This window comes from Schistocerca piceifrons, chromosome X (assembly GCF_021461385.2).
Source record: "Schistocerca piceifrons isolate TAMUIC-IGC-003096 chromosome X, iqSchPice1.1, whole genome shotgun sequence".
Taxonomy (NCBI): domain Eukaryota; kingdom Metazoa; phylum Arthropoda; class Insecta; order Orthoptera; family Acrididae; genus Schistocerca; species Schistocerca piceifrons.
The window spans coordinates 462,924,615-462,945,800 of NC_060149.1; the positions used below are offsets into that span (position 1 = coordinate 462,924,615).

General features: G+C 37.8%; 1 protein-coding gene across 1 annotated transcript in view; it reads right to left on the reverse strand.

The window, feature by feature from the left end:
• LOC124722427 (solute carrier family 41 member 1-like) overlaps positions 1–21,186 on the reverse strand; it is a 339,469-nt gene that overhangs the window by 29,446 nt on the left and 288,837 nt on the right. Inside the window, exons 5-6 of the mRNA XM_047247591.1 lie at positions 5,947–6,093; positions 5,655–5,802 (exon numbers count right to left, since the gene is read on the reverse strand). Coding sequence (XP_047103547.1) covers positions 5,655–5,802; positions 5,947–6,093 — 295 coding nt within the window. The remainder of the gene's footprint in view (positions 1–5,654; positions 5,803–5,946; positions 6,094–21,186) is intronic.

Consider the following 21,186-nt stretch of genomic DNA (forward strand, 5'->3'; position numbering starts at 1 on the left):
GGAATGTCTTTAAGGTCCCATTCAGATTGTGTTGGGCAATACACATCTTTAATTCAGATACATTTGTAATTTTAGCACCAAACACATTATGTTCTGATAATCCCAGAGCAAGAAGTCACGCAGATTAAGATCGGTTGATCTGGATGGCCAAGCTGTTGGGAAGTGACAGCTGTTGGTTCTAGCATTTCCAGAATGCTCTGCATCAACTGCTTCACTGTCTGTGCAATGTGCGGAGGTGTGCCATCTTGCATAAAAATGATCCTACCCCACACATCCATGCAGTTGAATAGTTGGGATGACACTGGTGCTCAAAAGACTCTCACAGTGTTTACCAGTAATGGTACACGTAACAGGAGTCACATGACCCATCTACTGGGGAGGAGAGGGGGGAGGGGGGAGGAGGAATGATGCAGTTAAACTAAACCACACAGTTACCTTTGCAGAACATAGTTTTACTTGTTGATGTGCGAGTGGCTTTTCCATCACTGATACTCTGCAGTTCTGTATATTGACATGTAGTTGGAGATGGAAATGGGCTTCATCTGTCCACAGAATGTTCCCATGACCATTCATTGCCCACTTCCCTGTGAGCTAGAAATCTAGAGCAAATCATTGTCTCACTGACATGTCAGCATGAAGCAACTCCTGAACATGGGTAATTTTGTATGGATATCAATGCAGGATGCTTCATAGAATTTTATGCATCATGCTCACAGGCATGGCCAAGCTTTGGACAATGACCCTGTGCACTGCATGTTTACACACCACTGCTCAGCTAATGCTATGGGCATCTCTTTTACTGGAGTCAGATAGTTTTCCTCTCTCTGGCATGCTGCACTTCAAAAGAACTTGTCTTTTTGAATTTATGAATCATTTTCTCTAGAACCTTCTCAGACATTGGACTAATGCCTTTTTCCGTACCCTTGAGTGTTCAGAACTTCTGCAGAGGTAATGGTGCACAGTCGCTGTTTTTGTAAAAGAGCTTCATCAGCAGCACTTGATTCTGCATTGAGACACTTGTGCTGAGCATCTCAGACACAAACTGAGGAATAGCTGTGTACCTTGTTTTCTTTTTTGCATATTATGCCACTTACAGTGTCATCTAATGGTAAAATTTTAGTTAATTTTTTTGTTTCCATAATGTTTTCACTTCCTTGATAACATACAATTCAATTTTGATGTATTTTAAGCAGCAGTTCATTTTTACAGCATTTTGAAACTGGAATTTTGATTCTGATCATGCTGTATATGATGAAGGACTATCTGAAAAATATACTATCAGAGCTTGATATCATTTCAAAGTGGTGCAAAGGTCAGTAACTTTACTGAATATAAAATTGTCCACTTCAAAAACTGCAGAATATTGCTATCATATTATTAAATCATCAGTAAGCAAGTAATGGTATTAATTGAAACAGGTCTTGAAGGCCGAAAGGTACTGACTGGCAACCATGTCATCTTCAGCCCTTATGCATCACTAGATGCAGATATGGAGGGGCATATGGTCAGCACACTGCTCTCCCATCTATTGTCAGTTTTCTTGAGTGGTATTGCTACTTTTCAGTCAAGTATCTCCTCAATTGGCCTCACAAGGCTTGAGTGCACCCCGCTTCCCAACAACACTGAGCAGACTCTGAGGTGACCCATACAAGAGCTAGCCAAGCCCAACAATGCTTAACTGCAGTGAGCTGATGGGAACTGGTGTTATTACTGCGCAAAGCTTTTGGCTGATCGTATTGGTCAACTCATAGAAATTCTTGGGTTCAATAATTTCCTTCATGCCATATGCCAATGGGACAGGAAGAAATCCTAACAATTTGTACCCCTGCAATCATTCCAACTGTAAAACCTACCATATGCATCCACCCAACCCACTACCTAATATTCCATCTTTTTATAAGAAAATTACTACCACTAAACTGACAAAGCATATTTGTGCATACAGAACTGCCATTCGAGGGACACCTAGTACTCAGTTTTTGAGCACACTCTACTCTCCTACTGTAAAACCTACCATATGCATCCACCCAACCCATTACCTAATATTCCATCTTTTTATAAGAAAATTACTACCACTAAACTGACAAAGCATATGTATGCATACAGAAGAACTGCCATTCGAGGGACACCTAGTACTCAGTTTTTGACCACACACTACAGCATGACTCAGAGGTCTCGAAGCTTGCTGTAAAAGTCTCCCTTAACTCCACAGATGAAAACTTAAATTAAACATACCACTGCAGCCCACTACTGTCATAAACCTAAGTAAACAAAAGTAATGCTTTAATATCCTCTATAAGGCAGGAACATTCATTTTCTGAAACCTAGGAATAGCTATTTTTTTTCTAATCCAATATGTTTCTATTGGCATCAGTGTAGGAAAAACAGATTGCCACATACCATAAAGAAGACATGTTAAGTTGCAGACAGGCACAATTAAAAGACATTTGTATGAAGCTTTTGGACACAGCCTTCATCAGCAAAAGAAAAACACACACCATTCATACACTCAGGCAACCTATGAGCCTCATGCACACAATACTGCCAACTCCCAGACTAGACTGCATTCCAGCTGGGGCTGCTGGAATTGGTGGTCATGAATGCATGAGGTGTGCTTGCTTGTGAGTATGAATGATGTGTGTTTGTCTCTTGCAGGTGAAGGCTGTGGCTGAAAGCTTTATGTAAGCTTTTTAATTGTGCCTGTCTGCAACTTAACATGTCTTCTTTATGGTGAGTGGCAATCTATTTCCTCATACATTGTTGATACTTCTACCTGGAGTTTACGTTGTTTGTTTCTATTGGCAAGTACTTAGAACTTGATCTCCTGAAGGTAAGTATGAATCAGCCACCATGTATCCCTGTAATTTTACGGTCTTTTTCACATTTTTGTTAACATTACAGTAGTCAATAGCTTGATTTCAAGAAGTGGAGCTATAAGTTGAATTAATATGAGTTCTGTCATTGATAGATATATTACAAAAAGTTATTTAAAAATGTACACAATTAACAAGGAGACATCAAGAAAATTCTCTTGTAAACAAACAAAAATGAGAGGAGGACACAGAAAATCATCATCAGAATGTTTAAAATGTTGTGTTGCATCATTTATTTTTCATCTCTTGGTATGGTAAATGTACCCCATAAATGAATCATTATTTTCAGCCCTTTAATGATTATCTATTGAGAGATATTTCTTGAAAACTAATTCAGATACTCAGATTAAATCATCTATTATTTCTGTTCAAAAATAAAATTGAACTAGATTGAAACTAGTAACCATACAGCCCTCTGTCAGCTGAAATGTAGTAGTAGTAACATAGATTATTAAACTGTTTCAGCCACATTTTTTCTTATGTTTCAACATGTATGACTTTTTGAGTAGATATTTGTTCAGTGTGGTATTCAGTTCCTTGTTTAATGTTTACAATTGCATTTCTTGGAAATGAAACTGTTTTTCTCTATGTGGATCAAGGTAATATAGATTAACAGTATAACTCCAAGCTACACTACCTAACATGATGTCTGCATGGAATATTGCTTCTCAGGATGAAATTTATTACATTCAGTATAAAGTTTTTGTAGTGGATGGTCCCATGCCAAATGCACTCTTGATATTTTGTTGATGTCTCTAGCATGCCATTGTTGAATTATTTACTACAGATAGTCATCTCACCCTTCAAAATTGCCCATAAGTTTCTTACTGCTATGTTTTACACTGCAGCTACAGAGTTCAGTGAGGCATGAGCAGGCTACTAGCATCTGGTGCTGTGAGTTTCCATGGTGCTCATTAGACCCATTGTCATTCAACTGCCATTTGTCACAGTGCTATGACAATGAAGGAAGTTATTCTACATTAGCAGATGGCATATTATATTCTGCTGAACAGATCTGGAATAAGCCACAATAATTCTACCTGGTTTTATTTCAAGGCACTAATTGTTTTATTTGATTAGGAATGTGCATCATTTCATGCCACAACAATACCTTAGTAAGTATTATCAGATATTCCTGAAGTTTTCCTTGTTCACTCTTACAACAGTTCAAAATAAGTGTGCTTATGTTTATTTTCATATCTCTTTTAGTTTATAAACTGTGACATACTAAAATTAGAAAAACTGTTACCTTCATCTTATGTAATTTAAGTTCTCTTAATCTCAGTTAAAAAAAAGTGAACAGCTCAATTACAGACAAAGGTTTTGGCATATCATCAGAGTTGCAATTTAAAAAAGTTTGAAAAGGTTAAAATGGGAACTGTAACATAAAATGAATTATTAAACAGATTCAGAAACATGTTCTTTTGACTACATTTAAAAATTTTAATAATATAACTTATTTACCAAAGGAACTGTCCACTAATCTTGAGATTGGGACCATTATGGGAATAATCATTATAATATTATTGTCCCCTTTACATTCATCTTGCATTTACTGTTCCCACTAGCTTCTAAAATTTTGCCACAGTATTTTAATGAGGTAAGAGAAGGAGGTAGGAACTGAATTTGAGAAAACAAACGTTTATTAATGCTGTTTTTAATTGCAGATACTGACTGAAAAGGGTACTTATGGTCCTGTGGGTTGCATTCAGGGCTGAAGAGAGTGATGGGAAGTGTTTCTTGTATATCAGTTCTTACAGAATATAGTTACTTTCACTCAACAGACATGAAATAACTTTTTCAACTGTGAATGATTATACCAGGTCAACATTTGGTTGTAGGCACATGATAACAAACAAAAAGTATGTCTATTTTTTTGTATTATGATGTTTATAAACAAGAGGGTAAGAATATGCAAAGATGAAAATATTATGATGATAAAATAATTTATTCATTAATAGTGTACATATGATACATGCAGTTTTTATTGTATATAATTCATTATCAGACTTCATCAACTTTTCACTACAAGTGCCCTTGAGTCACCTGAGTGATGAGCACTTGTGCCCAGCCATGAGTTCATCGCTACCCCAATCCCAAGGAATTGCCAATGTCATGAGTAAAATGTGATCTCGGTACACTTGCTGACTGCCTCTACTATTTATTTTGGTCAAATATCATGCTTGAAACACACCAGCACATATCATGTGTCTGAGATTAGTAAATAATTATAACGCAGTGTAGCTGCTAAAAATATGGGACTGAGGAGACTAAATACTAACTATGTGCAGTACAGTGCAAAGTGGGGTTATAAGTGGTTGTTAAATGTGATCTGTCCATGAAATGAGGATGGTGAGTTAAGCAGGATCAGCTACTTTTTGAGGGGAGTTATCTGTCTCATTTTACAACCATGATGGTTCTTTGGGATGGGATATATAAAACACAGTGAATGAATAAATGAATGAATCTTTATATCATCACTGGTTTTATGCTCCGCTTTTCTCTCTTTATGTATTAATCTATAGAATGTAAATTTGACACTACACAGCATCAGTAAATGTCACAGTCATCCATGTGACACACTTTAACCACATATTGGAATTAGGGTAATGTGAAATCATCTCTACCAAGGCATTAAAAAGTAATTAATTTAAGAATCCTGCATCACTGAGGAAGGAACTTTATGTTTTCCCATTACATCACCACTCTGTACCTTTTTCTGCATAATTTTTAAAGTGATTATCAATATTACCAAATATCAAAAAAGCTCCTAGTACTCACGTGCTTATTCCCATTGCTGCAATGACAGGACTCCAACCACTAGTAAGAACAGACCTTGTGTACTTATTCCGATTTGCAAAGCAAACCCAGAATGGAGTAGTAAATGCAAAAAGTACAATAATGATAACTGGCATGTAAGATAGTTCATCTGAAAAAATAAGTTGTGCTAAATTAGTCAACAGATGTTATGCAATTATTAAGTGATATTTTGAATTGATTTTTACAGCACAAGTTGTGAAATTACTTCCTTAGAATGTAAGTACAATGACAGAAATAACTTAATTGCATTTACCAGTGACATCATAAAGCCAGGTTGCAATCCAAGATAAGAGAAATAGTGAAGTTATGTCACCAAGGCTTGCTGCTATAGGTGTTGCGATATTGTCTGGATTCACTTTCATGCGGTATGATGTGACAATTACAACAGCAGTAACCACACCTGGTCACATTAAAATTTGTCCATAAGTAAGTGTCACTGTATTAAAAATATCCAGCAAAGCAATATCAGTTAATGACGGTAAGGAAATGCAAGAAGTATTAGATATAACTTAATCTACCGAAACACATGTTTAAACATGGAGGAATGCAAAATTATGTCCATATTTGAGCAAAATGTCTCAACATTATCCAGTTACAGCATTAGTGGTAAAGTTCTTAAGCTCATCAATCATCAACATCTACATCTACAGGAATACTCGGCAAATCACATTTAGGTGCATATATATCTTTCCGTGTGAGCTCTGATTTCACATATTTCATTATGATGATTATATCTCCCCAAGTAGGTCAGCATCAACAAAATATTTGTGAATTCAGAGGAGGAAATTGGTGATTTAAAGTTTGTGAGAAGGTTCAGTCACAATGAAAAACGCCTGTTTTAATGATGCCCACCCCAAATCCTGTACCATTTTAGTGACAGTCTCTGACCTATTTCGTAATCATACAAAACATGCTGCCCTTCTTTGTACTTTCTTGGTGTTCTCCAGCAGTCCTATTTGGCAAGGATTCCAGACCACACAACAGTACTCCAAAAAAGGGTGAACAAGCATAGTGCAGTCAGTCTCTTTCGTAGATCTGATTCATCTTCTAAGTGTCCTGCCACTAAAATGCAATGTTTGGTTAGCCTTTTCCACAATATTTTCTATGGGTTTCTTCCAAATTAAGTTGTTTGTAATTGTAATTCCTAGGTACTTAGCTGAATTTATGGCCTTTAAGTGTGACTGATTTATCATGTAATCAAAGTTTAACGGATTCTGTTTAGCTCTCATGTAGATGACCTCACACATTTTATTATTTAGGGTCAAATTACCTTCAGTTATTTTATGGGAGAGCTATAAGGAAAGACACACATAATTTAGAGGCAATGAGACATGCTGTGTGGGCAATTTTTTTTTTCACAAACTATCCATTGACCAAACACAAATGTGCGCTCTGTGTTCGAGAGATGATTGGTGTAAGTTCAACAACAGAAATGAGACATAGTCACATAAATACTGATTACCAGAACCTCTTATGAATGCAATTAAGCCCACATTCTGGTTTCTTGCAAACCTCGATTTATTGAGGAAGCGTCTTCACGGAAAGACACAAAATGCAAATGAAAGCCTCAGTAATTTAATTTGGATTAGATGCTCAAAAAGGACATTCTGTGGACATGAAGTACTCAAAATAGGTGTCTATGATGCAGTTTTATGTTAAAATTATGGAAATAATGGTAGAATTGAAGTGCTGAAGAGAGTTGGTATAGATCCTGGTGTGTTTACAACAAGAGTATTTTACACCATTGATGAGAGTAGGGTCAAGAAAGCTAACAGATCAGTGCATTACCTGCAGATACAGGCCAGGCAGATTCAAAGAGGAGAGAAGAGAAACCTGGAGGATGAGGAGTATGAGTATGGAGGATTTTAAAATTGAGGTAAGCTTATTCCATGTAGACGTATGAGTAGAAAATCTTTGAATCTCATTTTCTCTGTTTTATATTTTTTACGTTATTAGAAACCTTTTCTCAAAAAGTATATGCACTAATGTTATAAAGTTTTAGGCCGGCCGTGGTGGCCGAGCGGTTCTAAGCGCTTCAGTGCGGAATCACGCGACTGCTACGGTCGCAGGTTCGAATCCTGCCTCTGGCATGGACGTGTGTGATGTCCTTAGGTTAGTTAGGTTTAAGTAGTTCTAAGTTCTACGGGACTGATGACCTCAGATGTTAAGTCACATAGTGCTCAGAGCCATTTGAACCATTTTTTATAAAGTTTTAGGAACTGTTTGCAATGTGTTGCTGACTGCCTGGAACTAAATAATACGAGATCCTGCAATTAAATTCTGATTTGTAGATGACTGTATGTAGAAAAAAAAGTTAATTTTGGATGTGCAAAATTAAAAACTCTGTTAATGATACAATTTGTACCATAAATCAATAACTGTTGTTCAGTTGTCTTATAACCTTCTCAAGACACTGCAATAAAATTTTCAGATGAATTGCATTATTAGAATTTGAGTTATGGCTTTTTATAAAAAAAAAGACAATAAAAAATTTAAAAATTCAAATTTCTGGCAAAATATTAATCTTGTATATTTTATTATATTTTTTTTGTTAAAACACGGCTCATTTTATTTACACATGCAAAATTTTAGATTTGCACATTAATAAATATGGCTGTAATGATTTTTTAAATAAATGTTTACATTTTCTGTTACATCCCTCCTTAAGTATGGAGCTATTGTATCAGCATACTCAGAAAGGAACCTAACTGGTATACAGTTTGTACCCGATGACTTGCTTTTGTTCGGTGATTTAAGTACAAATACCTAGAATAAGACAAAAAATATATGATATGGAACAACCTTGTGATATCAATAGTAAGGACTGTGAGTAGGAAGTGTAGGTTTGTAGGTAAGGTGCAGTGAAAGTGCAGGGTATCAGTGCAGGCATACTATAGTGACATATTCTAGGATTCTGTTTCACATCTGCGGTACATATGAAGCATGTCTGACCCCGTACATCAAGGAAATTTAGAGATGCACTGCTAGGATCATTTCCTCATTGGTATACTTTATGTAAACATGAAAAAGCTATCCTCAGGATCCTTAAAAGGAAAGCTTTTGTAGAAATGCAATGTTTTTCTTGAAAAAGACTTATGAACATCCAAGACAGAATATGTTGCAATTCTGCTGCTCAGATTGTATATCTTGCTTAAGCATGATGAGTATAAGATGAATAAGATTCGGGAGCACCAGAGGCATATAGGTACTAAGTATTTCTGTGTTTTATACAAGAACGGAATCAAGCAGTTTGAGGCAACATAATTAATTGAATGGTAAAGGAAAGTGATAAAGGTATGAAGTGTGTACTATTTTTTGTGCTATTGTCTTTGTCCTCCCGCCTTTTGTCTTACATCCACATGGTTGATGTTTTTTTATTGTCTCATGCAGTATGCTTGTGCAAATGATCAATAATAAATTGTGTTATTTAACTTCAGCTGTTATGAACTGTTTTTATTGTGGCAGTGGTCCCAAAAGTGGTGAGTGACAGAAAGCTATGGATCAGAAGAAGCACATCAAGTGTGAGTTGACGCCACAGGCTACAACTAACGCCAGATCGGTTATTGAAGATTTTGAACAGACTTAATACTAATTGTAGTTCTCAGGTCCCTCTAACCAATGAACTTCCACCAGAACTTTTGAGCAATATGCAGCCCACAAACATTTAACTGTTTAGCTGCACCACATCTTCCATTCCATGTAACAAAGTCATAATTCCGCCACATATGCTGCAATTGTCATGACTGTGGTTCAAAACTCTGGAACTTTCGTTTGCTGACCATAGCATATATGATCACAACTTACAATTTGTACTCTGCATTAGCCCCCCCCCCCCCTCCCCCTATGATACACAAGGAACCTTGTTATGGTGTGGTGGCTTGTGTGCCTCAGTGATACAGATAGCCATACTATAAGTGCAATCACAATGGAGGGTTTTCTATTAAGAGACAACACAAATGTGAGGTTCTTGAAAAATGACAACAGGCATAGCATTTGTTATGGGAGCAACAGTCTGGTGATTGACTTATCTGGCCTTGTAACACAACCAATATGGCCTTGCTGCACCAGTACTGTGATGGCTGGAAGCAAGGTTAAAGTACTGCTGTTATTTTTCCCGAGGACATGCAGCTTTCCTGTGTGGTTAAATGATTAAGATATTCTGTTACGTAAACTATTCCAGAGGTAAAATAGTCCCCCATTCAGATCTCTGGGTGGGGACTACTTACAGGATGTTGTCATCAGGGAAATCATAGCTGGTAATCCATGAGTCGGAGCATGGGATTTTAGATCTCTTAACTGAGCAGGTAGGTTAGAGAATTTAATAGGGGAAATGTAGAGGTTGAAGTTACATATGGTCAGAGGATGAACTGGACATTTGTTCAGGTGAGTACAGGACTATAAATACAAAATCAAATAGAAATAATGCACGAGTAGGTCTAATAATGAGTAAGAAAATAAGAATGTGGGTAAGCTACTATGAACAGCATAGCAAATGCATTGTCGTAGCCAAGATTGACATGAAAAACACCAACCACATTAGTACAAGTTTATAGAGCAACTAACTCTGCAGATGACAAAGAGATTGAAAATATGTATGATGAGGTAAAAGAAATCATTCAGAGTGTTAAGTGAAAAGGAAAATTTAGCTAGGATGAGTGACTGAAATTCAATAGTGGGGAAAGGAAGAGAAGGGAAGAAAAAATAGCAGGTGAATGTGGACTGAGGGAAAGAAGTGAAATAGGAGGGTAGAATTTTGCTCAGAGCATATTTTAACTATCACTAACACATTGTTAAGAATTGTGAAAGAATATTATATATATTTGAGAGAGGCCTGGAGACACTGTAAAGTTTCAGATTGATTATATAATGGTAAGACAGAGATTTTGGGACCAGATTTTAAACTTTAAGGAATTTCCAGGGGCAGATGTGGACTCTGACCACAGTTTATTGGTTATGAGCTGTAGATTAAAATTCAAAAATTTGAGAATAGGTTGTAAATAAGGAGATGGGACCTGGATAAGTTGAAAGAACCACAGGTTTTTGAGAGTTTCATGGGGAGCATTAGGTAATGAGTGACTGAAACAGAGGACTGATGAATGGAGAAAATATAATTATGCAGCAGGTGAAAGGGAATACAAATGTCTAAAAAATGAGATTGACAGGGAATGCAAAATGGCTATGCAGGAATGGCTAGCAGACAAACATAAGGATATAGAAGCATATGTAACTAAGGGAAAGATAGTGCCTACAGAAAATTAAATGGACATTTGGAGAAAAGGAATGTGGTTGTATGAGTATCATGGGTTCAGATCGAAAATCAGTATTAAGTAAAGAAGGGAATGCTGAAAGGCAGAAGGAGTATGTAGAAGGACTACACAAGGGAAATGTACTGGAAGGAAATGTTATAGAAAGAGAAGAGGACATAGATGAAGATGAGACAGGAATTCTGATACTGAGGGAAGAATTTGACGTAGCACAGAAAGACCTAAGAGGAAATGAGGCCCCTGGAGTAGGCTATATTCTGTCAGAACTACTGATATCTTCAGGAGATCCACCCATGACAAAACTATACCATCTTGGTATAGGTGTGTGAAACAGGCAAAATATCCTCTGACCTCAAAAAGAATATAATAATTTCTATTCCAAGGCAAGCACAGATTCTGACAGGTGTGAATATTACTTGACTGTCATTTTAATAAGTAATGGTTGCAAAATACTAACATGAATTATTTACAGAAGAATGGAAAAACTGATAGAAGCTGACCTCAGGGAAGATCAGTTTCGATTCTGGAGAAATGCAGGATCATGTGATGCAATATTGACCCTCAGATTTATCTTAGAAAATAGGTAAAGGAAAGATAAATCTACATTTATCATTTTTAGATTTGGAGGAAGCTTTTGACAATGTTGACTGGAATACAATCTTTGAAATTCAGAAGGTATCAGAGGTAAAATACAAGGGAGTAAAGGATTATATGCAACTTACGCAGAAACCAGAAAGCAGTTATATGAGTCAAAGGTGCAGGAAAAGGAAGCAGTGGTTGAGAAAGAAATGAGACTGACTTGTTTCCTGTCCCCAATGTTAATGAATTTGCACACTGGTCAAGCAGTACAGGAAACCAAATAAAAATGTGGAGAACAAATTAGCATTCAGAGAGAATACAAAAACTTTGAGGTTTGTTGATGATATTGTAATTCTATTAGAGACAGCAAAAGGACTTGGAAGAGCAGTTGAATGGAATGGACAATATCTTGAAAGAAGAATATAAAATGAATATCATCAAAAACAAACAAGACCAATGAAATGTGTGAGGAACGTTTAGAAAGTAAAGAACTTTCTGCCATAACAAGATATGTACGCAGCTCATGGTCTAGTGGCTAGTGTTGCTGCCTCTGGGTCACAGAGTCCCAGGTTCGATTCCTGGCCAGGTTGGGGATTTACTCTGCCTGGGGAATGGGTGTTTGTGTTGTCCTCATCATTTCATCATCATCATTTGTTACAGTGGCTAGATTGGACTGTGTAAAAATTAGACCGTGTAAAAATTGGGATTTTGTATGGGCCCTGATGACCATCCAGTTGAGCAGCCCACAAAACTGAACATCATCAGCATCATCATACCAAGATATTCTTGGATATTAATGCAGAAACTGAGTACATGCATTTTGGTGCATAATCTTTCTAGTTTTAGACACAGGTGCCTTTGAAATTAAGGCAATTTGTCATACCTTGGCACCAATTTGTGTATATCCTCTTCATGCCATGTGGGTGCTGGGCCATTCAGCCAGGTCATGAGAGTATCCTTCAGGTCTTCAATAATTGCATAGGATTTACCAGAAAATTGTTCTTTCAGTTTTGGAAATAGGGATAAGTCTGATGGTGCCAGGTCCATACTGTAGGGAGAATATTCGAAGATGTCCCACCAGAGTTTCTCACACAACAAAGCTCATAACCATCAGGCAGTATGCAGATATGCTTTGTCTTGAAATGGAACAATTCCAAAGAAAAATTTGGCACTTTGGCAGTTCTGAATAGCCCCATGAATATGTTAAGGTGTAGCACAGTACATATCACTTTTGATTGTTGTGTTTTGGGGCATGAAATCAATGAGTGGGATCCCTTCACTGTCCCAGATTGCAGAAGCCATCAGTTTTTGAGTTGATGCAGTTTGTTTGAACTTACAGTGCTTCTGTGGCAAATAAGGATGACACCACTCCATAGACTGTTGCTTCACTGTGGGGGGTGTTATGAGTAACCTGTGTTTCATCTCCTGTACGAATTTGATCAATGTATGTGTTGCTGTCTCTTTCATAATGCTTCAAGAACACCAATGGGGCATGCATTCTGGCAGGTTTATGGTCATGCATGAGCATGTGTGACACCCACTACACACATATTTTGTGCTGTGTGACACTTTCATGCACAACTGAATGAGACACTTTCTGACATTGTTCATGCCTGTCATTGATTCTCTTGAATGATAAAATCCATCTTTTTTTTCAGTGCATCTCTGATCATCATGAACATCTGTTCTCCCATTTTTAAACATGATGCACCACTCTTGGACACTGACTTGCATTACATCTTCACCATAAATTTTAAAAAGTCCATGGTGAATGTTACAGGGTATAATATTTTCTGCCTGTAGAAAATGAATAATACCTTGCACTTCACAGTCTGTGGGATTTGTAATCGGCAAAACCATGGTCACAGCTATTTCTGCACTTATCATGTGACAACATCCAGCTTAAACCACATACAGCATGTGTCTGCATCATACTGGACACCAGGAACCAATGGGTAGCTGCCACAAGATAGGTACACAGACTGTACTTTACTTTCTGGATGGCTCTTGTAGTCAAATTAAATCAGGCAATACTGAGGAAACTAGATTATGAAAAGAGACACTGAAACTAGTACATGATTTTTGCTATTTTGGAAGTAAAATAACTGATGATAGCTGAACTAGAGAAGATATAAAATGCAGACATGCAATGGTATGAAAAGCATTCCTGAAGAAGAAAAATTTGTTAACATTGAATATAGACTTAAGTTAGAAAGTCTGTTATGAAGGTATCTGTCTGGAGTGTAGACTTGTATGGAAGTGAGATTTGGGTGATAAACAATTCAGACAACAAGGGAACAGAAGCTTTTGAAATATAGTGGTATAGAAAAAGAAATTTGTGGCATAATTTGAGTAAAAGAAGGGATCAGTTGATAGGACACATTCTGTGAGGGTAAAAATTTCAGAAGCTGACCAAGAGATGACTACAGTAACTTCCAAAGGTGCAGTAGTTATTCAGAAATGAAGAGTCTGATACATGATAGAACAGGGTGGAGAGCTGCATCAAACCAGTCTTCGGGCTAAAGATCACAACAACAACAACAACAACAGCAACAACAAAAATGACAAAGCACTCACCACTGATGCTTTGGATGCTTAGACTCACTTATTTTAGTCAGACATGATTCAGGACACCACTGTGTACAAATGTAGAGACCTAGAGGAACATGTGCTTCATTGTGTTTGGAAATCAAGAGACCTACACATTCAACAAGTGTTAAACAGCGAGGTTATTAGTGATAAATCTGCTTCAGAGTTCTGGAGCGACTTTCAAACATGAGTTATGGGCTCTGAAATTTCAAATGCAACCTTATGACAAGTGTGTTTAAATTGTTTAAATTAATTAACTTTCACCATTAAAAGGTTTGTGATTTCGAATGGGATTACTCAGTTGCATGTGGCTGATCAAGTACACAAATTTTGTTAAATAACAATTTGAATGTGGCCCCTCAAACAGGTAATGGTACCACTTCAATGGTCCCCATAGACTGTAATAGGAGTAGCAGCTCCATCAGTTGATACAAATCTGCATGATCCAGCAAGACTTGAGTACTCATCAGCTGTAAACATGGAAACTCAAGCAGCAGCACTCTCTCCTGATGGTGAATGGACCATCAGCTGATGGGATGCACATGGTAATGTCAATAAGTAGTCATGGACCAGGTGTTGGTATCATTTATGTTTTGAGCCACAATTAAGAAAGTGTACATCTCATTGCAGTTACCCCAGCAACAACTGCAACTGTGTTTAGGTGTGACAGGTCACTCTGAAACAGTGCACATAGCCACCAAAATTCACAAAACAAGAACATTCAACTTGTCAAAAGCCCCAGTGCTTCTGCAAGTAATCATTATTATTAATTAAGTCAGCCAAAGGATCTAGTTTCACAATCAGCATTATCAACATAAATATTCTTGAAATATCAGACAAAGCACCATTCTTGACAGTTTTGGTGAACCAACATCACTACTGACCAAGAACATCAATTTCAGTCATTTCTAGCAAACCTCTGTGGGTTTAAACACCACCGTGCTACCATCTATCATCCAACCAGTAATGGAATGGTAGAATGACAGCATCATATTCTGAAATCTTTCCTGATATATCATGCCACTTCATGGTTTTCCACCCTGCCACTAGTGCTGTTGGGACTATGTGCAGCCATTAAACCTGACATTGGAGCTTTTGCAGCAGAAATCATCTATTGTGAACCCCTTCGACTCTCTTCAGAGTTTTTGTGTAACAACATCAGCACTGCCGCCTTTGCTTCTACTGCAGCAAATCAAGTTTTGCGTCTCCAGATTTCACCTGTCACTAGCATCCTGACACATGTACAAGGATGTCAGTGTTCTCATATCAGGTTAAAAATGGACACAGTTACGAAAATTTTGCAAACACTGTAAATGGACCCTTACCTTGTATTAGTATCAGATGAAAACACTTTGAAGGTATTAATGAATGATAACAATGGTCTCCTTGGAATGAATTAAACCTGGCTACATGAGGACATTGCATCAGGCCAATGTTCCTATTGTTGCTCAGCATCTATGTCACATGAAGTGGACAAGATTAAGATTTTGTCATCAACCGAGCAGGATTTGGCACAATCAGACACTCTACCAGGGTCACTTGAATTATCTTCAACTCACACCAGAGTTGCCGGAGTTGTACACTACAAATACTCCTTTATACATGACACTTCACTTTACCTTGGGTCGTCGGGGGTGGTGTGGCAACACAATAATTAATCACATCTTAAAGACACTCACTGAAGGAATAAAGCATGTATTACCTTTTGTACAACCATATTTGTCTTCCTGCCTCTTGGCTTACTTCCATGTGGTTGATTTCTTGTGTTTTATGTTGTCTTATGTTATATACTTGTGAAAGAAAGCAACAATAAATTATGATATTCCACCATTAGCAGTTAGATACTGTTCTTATTGTGGATAGTGTTCCAACAAACTAATGACTAGTTTTGTTACTGTACAACATGTCCCCAGTCCTCATACATGAGAAATTTTTATTATTAGAGGCCACCTTTTGGTTCATCACCTTTCCACTAGAGCTACAACTGACTGTTCATGGTGAAGTAGGTGACATCATCATCAACAAAGGCGTGCTGCCAATTACATCATGCTGCAGGATCATCTGACTTGTGACAGTGAGGCCTCTTGGGACATGGCTATAAAGCACCTCTCTCCTGTTCCCAGCTGCCACCAGAGTAGACATTAAATGGCTTTGTCCTCATTATCTTTGCATTCACCATCTCCTCTGAGATGAGTTTTGGGCTGGTGGAGCTACCATCTCTCACACCCTGGCAAACCTGACCATGTAATGCACATGAACAAATAAAACTGATACAGTTTCTTTTTCTGAACATGAGTATTGTATATCAATTACAACACCACACCAGTTTCAAGTTCTGACTACATTCCTTAGTAGGTGCACAAACTGGCCTCAGAATGGGGATGCTGATGCAACCTGTTTTTGGCTTTGAAGTGCCACATAGAAATTACTAATCCATGAGCAGATGCATAAAACCATTGTGTGGAGCCATGTGGTTCTGTGCTGTGATGTAGCAGATGAGTGCAAACAATGTGGGCTGTCAGCAGCCATCTACCCAGCACAACCATCACTGATGCTGCAACTGTGCAACTTTTCCACAGCCTTTGTCACCTTTGCTCAATGAGACTTTACAGGCACAATGACCTGCAGCCAGCCTGACACCTGGTATCACTGCCATGTCACTACACAATGCAGCTCCACCTTCTTTGATCAGCAAATGTAAGTCATGAGCTTCCCTTTTTGTGAAAAGATGCTACCAGATCTAATGCCTCAAGAGATGTACTGAGAGTTGTTGCTCAAGACTTTTGTTTGTTTTGATGTGTGTAGTGTAAGGGGATGCTCCACTATCAGGTCACATGAACAGCTGGAGATGGATTCAGAATTGCAAACTAGGATGGAGCATCTTTGGGTAGAGAATGAAAACCTTCCCAGGCACCTTAATGAGGCATTGTGATGCCACAAAACAGCACTGTGCATGCAGCTAGCCTCACTTTCCCATTTCTGGGGTTGCCACAGGCTGCTCCACCCTGGACTGTAATTAATGTTGCAGGGGGTTTTCTGGTTCCCATCTTCTTGGGTAAATGCAAAAATGTCCACATTTCCAAACAAAATTTAATCATTCTTGGGAGAATGTCCACATGTGGTGACAAAGTGTTGGTAGGTCCACAGGCCTAGCCAACCTGAAGCTGCAAGGAGAGGATCATACTTACATAAATTCTGTGGAAGGGCCAACAAATACCAAGGTATTTGCCATCCTTGCAAAAGGACTAGTGGACTGATTATTGAGAAAAGCATAAGGTACACTACTATAGAGACAAACTTTCTACCCCATGCCAAAATTACAGAGAGGATTTAGAATATTTTTCTGATTGAATAAGAGCTGTGCACTGGTGAAAAGTGATGAAAGGAACAATGTATTACACAGTAAAGCAAAATCTCATCATGTGGATGTACTTGCCTATGGGATTGACTCACACATAAATGCTAAGGTAAAGTGTGTTTCACCAAACACACTAAGGGAAACCATACAACTCATGTTTCTATGTGAGAAAGCCTGGCTACTTGTCCAATCTTCCACCAGGGTAGAGCCCACTAGATGCAGATTCATTGATGAGGTGCACCACACTCATTCTAAATGCCCAGTTCATAAGGTTCCTGAGTGCTTGGCACCATCATGTGACTACTGTAGAAAGTCAGAGAGCAAATTGTCCTTTTTTATGGCATTGCACAGGTAACCATACAGGAAACAGAGGTGATTGAAATAATGCAGATGTGGGAAACACAAATGGGAGCATTTCTGCCTCTGCTCCTCACTCCTCTTCTACAAAATGAATCCAGTAAGAGAGATAGGGCTCACTCAAGTGACAAATGCAACTTTTTGAGTTAAAATCAACAGTAGACAGTCTACCATTATCAGTGATATGGGTGCAGAAACAAGTACTTTGTTAGATAAAACTACTAGTGGCCAAGAACTAAAACTGCTGCATTGTTGTCTGAGTGTACTGGAATAAAAAGATAATTTACCCAATTGGTTCACAGTATGTGGAGCTGGAAACAGATGGAAAGAAATGTCAGTTCACATTTGAAGTAATGTGGAAGCATGACCATGATTTCCATGCCACCTTATGCAATAAATTCCAGCACCATTTTGAAGATGCAGTTAACTTCAAAACACAAGTCCAAATTGGGGAATTGTTCACCATTTTGGCATTGTCTCCACCATAAGCATTTGAGGGAATCCAGAACAAATTGCCACATTCCTACAACCCTATAAAACACATATCATAACACTGAAGTTAAACAAAGCAAAGAAACTATTATGCAGTACAGAGAAAATCATTTGGATGGGGGTATAGAAGGATTTTTTTGAGAGGGGACATTTCCTTAGTTGATCCATTAACAAGCAATGAAGTTTTAGATGGTAAGCAGATGTACATGAAGTGCAGTTTATCTCAAATGAGTGCATCAGATGAGGGTACATTTTTGCCAGTAAACACAGATAATTTTGCAAATAGCAATGTTAAAATTCTCTGAGGTATAATACCTGCCAAAGTGCACAAAACAAAAACTGATGAGACAACAGCATTCCAAGAAAATGATCAACCTGAGAGAACAGTTAACATAAATTTCATTTCCGTTATTTCATCTACAGAGGTAGAAATTGTAAAAAAATTTGTACACTTGTGTGAGGTAGATCAGGGTGTATTAGACCCAATTCTAGCCAAATTTGCAACTTTGTTTGAAGAAAAGAAACAACTTCCAGCAGCCTCCTTACATTCTGTGAAATTCCTGTGGGTGAAGCGAGGGTTATAGCCAAGACACAGTGCCTTACCCCCTGCAGCCTGTGGTAAGGAAAAAAATCAGATTTACTAGAAGCAGGAGTAATTAAACCTCCTTGTAGTCCTTGGGCTTCACCATAGTGACAGTTTCCAAGAAAACTAGTAATGGAGAAAAGACTTACTGTATTGAATAGACATGAGAGTTGCCAATAAGGTCATGAAACATAATACCTATCCTGTTCAAAAGATCAATGATGTCAAGGGCCATCTTGCCAAAAACAAATACTTCATCCCCTTAGATATGCAATCCACCTACCATCAAATTTATTTACCTATGAAAGACCACGAAAAGACAGCTTTTGTTGTGCTATCTGGGCATTACAAATACCAAAAATGCCCTTTGACCTCAAAAATCCTTTTGCCACATATAAACAATTCACTGATTTATTTTTTGGATTTTAAAATTGGCCATGTGTCTACTAGTATGCTTGGATGACATAACTGTCATTTCAAGTATGATGAGAGAGCATGCAGTACAACTTAGAAACATGCTAAATGCATTAATGATGCTAATCTACATTTGAAATTAGGGAAGTGCTGTTTCATGCGCTCACAAGTGCACTATATAGTCCATATTATTTTGACAGATGATGCTACACTTTCAGTGCCAAGAAATGTTTACAAACTGCAATAAATTCCCAGGTTAACAAACTAATATTGACATTTTGTGGAGAATTATGCAGCAACGACAAAACATCTAACAAAATTGCCGAAGAAGGAAACTCCAATTGTCTGGACATCAGACTGTGAGAGTGCCATGTTAAAACTGAATGAAATCCTTACAAGTTTATGTGTGTTGGCTTATCTGGGTTTTGCACTACCTTTTATCTTGTTGTGTGATGCTAACAATGATACTGTCAGCTGCATTTTGAGTCAAATACAAAATGGCAAAGAAAAACCAATAGGGGATGAATCACATCAACTGGATCAAGCTGAGCAAAACTACACCACCACAGATGATGTGTTTTCATTGATCAAACAACAGTTGCAGAATCAGCATCATCCAGATGAGGCTGGTAGACAATAAAAGAAACTTGTCTTAACATAATGCCCGTACTTGATAATGAGCCTTGCCCAAATGATCTCGCATGCAGCTTCAGTATCAGTCTCAGGGAGTTTGAGTTTCTTGTCTACTGTGACAAATGCACTACCTCCATATCCAATCCTTTGGGTACACACTTAGATTAAAAAAAAATTGGTCTCCTGTTAGATATAAGTTTTAGACAGATTTATGCATGTAATAGGAAGTAGTGAAGTTGATTTATTTTTTGGGATCCTCAAACTCAGTAAGGTGATACAAAGCTATAAGTTGAATGCTACCTCATGGCTTGAATTGCTGGAACTGTCTTTCATTCAGTGAAACTGTAGCTCCACATCCTGTTAATGACATATTGAGTTCTATTTACATTTATAAATAATGCACCTGGTTTCTTTCAGGAAATATTTCTATACAACTTCCATCTGAAACAGTGCATTCTGCAGACACTGCTCAGCCATACCTATGACTCTGAAAATCTGTTCTCTTCGTGTATCTTCTAGAATTCTGTACCTTTTTTTTGTTGTGACATCAATAGATTGGCCGGACTGGACTTGTTTAATCCATTCCTTTATACTTTCAATCATTCTCCTGTACTCTTTAATTTCTCCATGAAAGCTATTTACACTCATGTTCAGCAAAAGCACAACTCCTTGAATTGCTAGATATAGGATGTTCATATTCACAGAACATGTACATTAATATGTTCTGCAGAAACGATTGTCATTTGAACAATATCAGCCCTCAGATTCAGGTCAAGATCAATATCATGGTGCAACACTACCTGCTGGTAAAATGTGCCTGTGGCTCTCGTTGTCACTATGAATTGAAGGTAATGGATCACCGTGACTTGAGCAGATATGCAGGACACCTCACAGATATATCCACAAACTGTACCATCAAATCAGTGAGTTTTAAAGAGAGTGCATTATTGAAATGAGAGAGACAAAGTGTTTTGGCTATGCAACGGGTGTGTGCAGAATGGTTCACAGAAGGCCATAGAACACAAAGAGATGAGATCTCCCAGACTGCCCGCCAAGAAGGACAACACCTCATTTGAATGGCAATGCAGGAGAAATCTGCATTCTCCTTGCCTCTGTGGCAACAGTGTAACACATCATTTACTATCAGGGGTGACAATTCGTCAGTGTTTATTACGGGACAGGTTACATGCATGTCATCCATTTCTCTACCTGCCTTTGATAAAT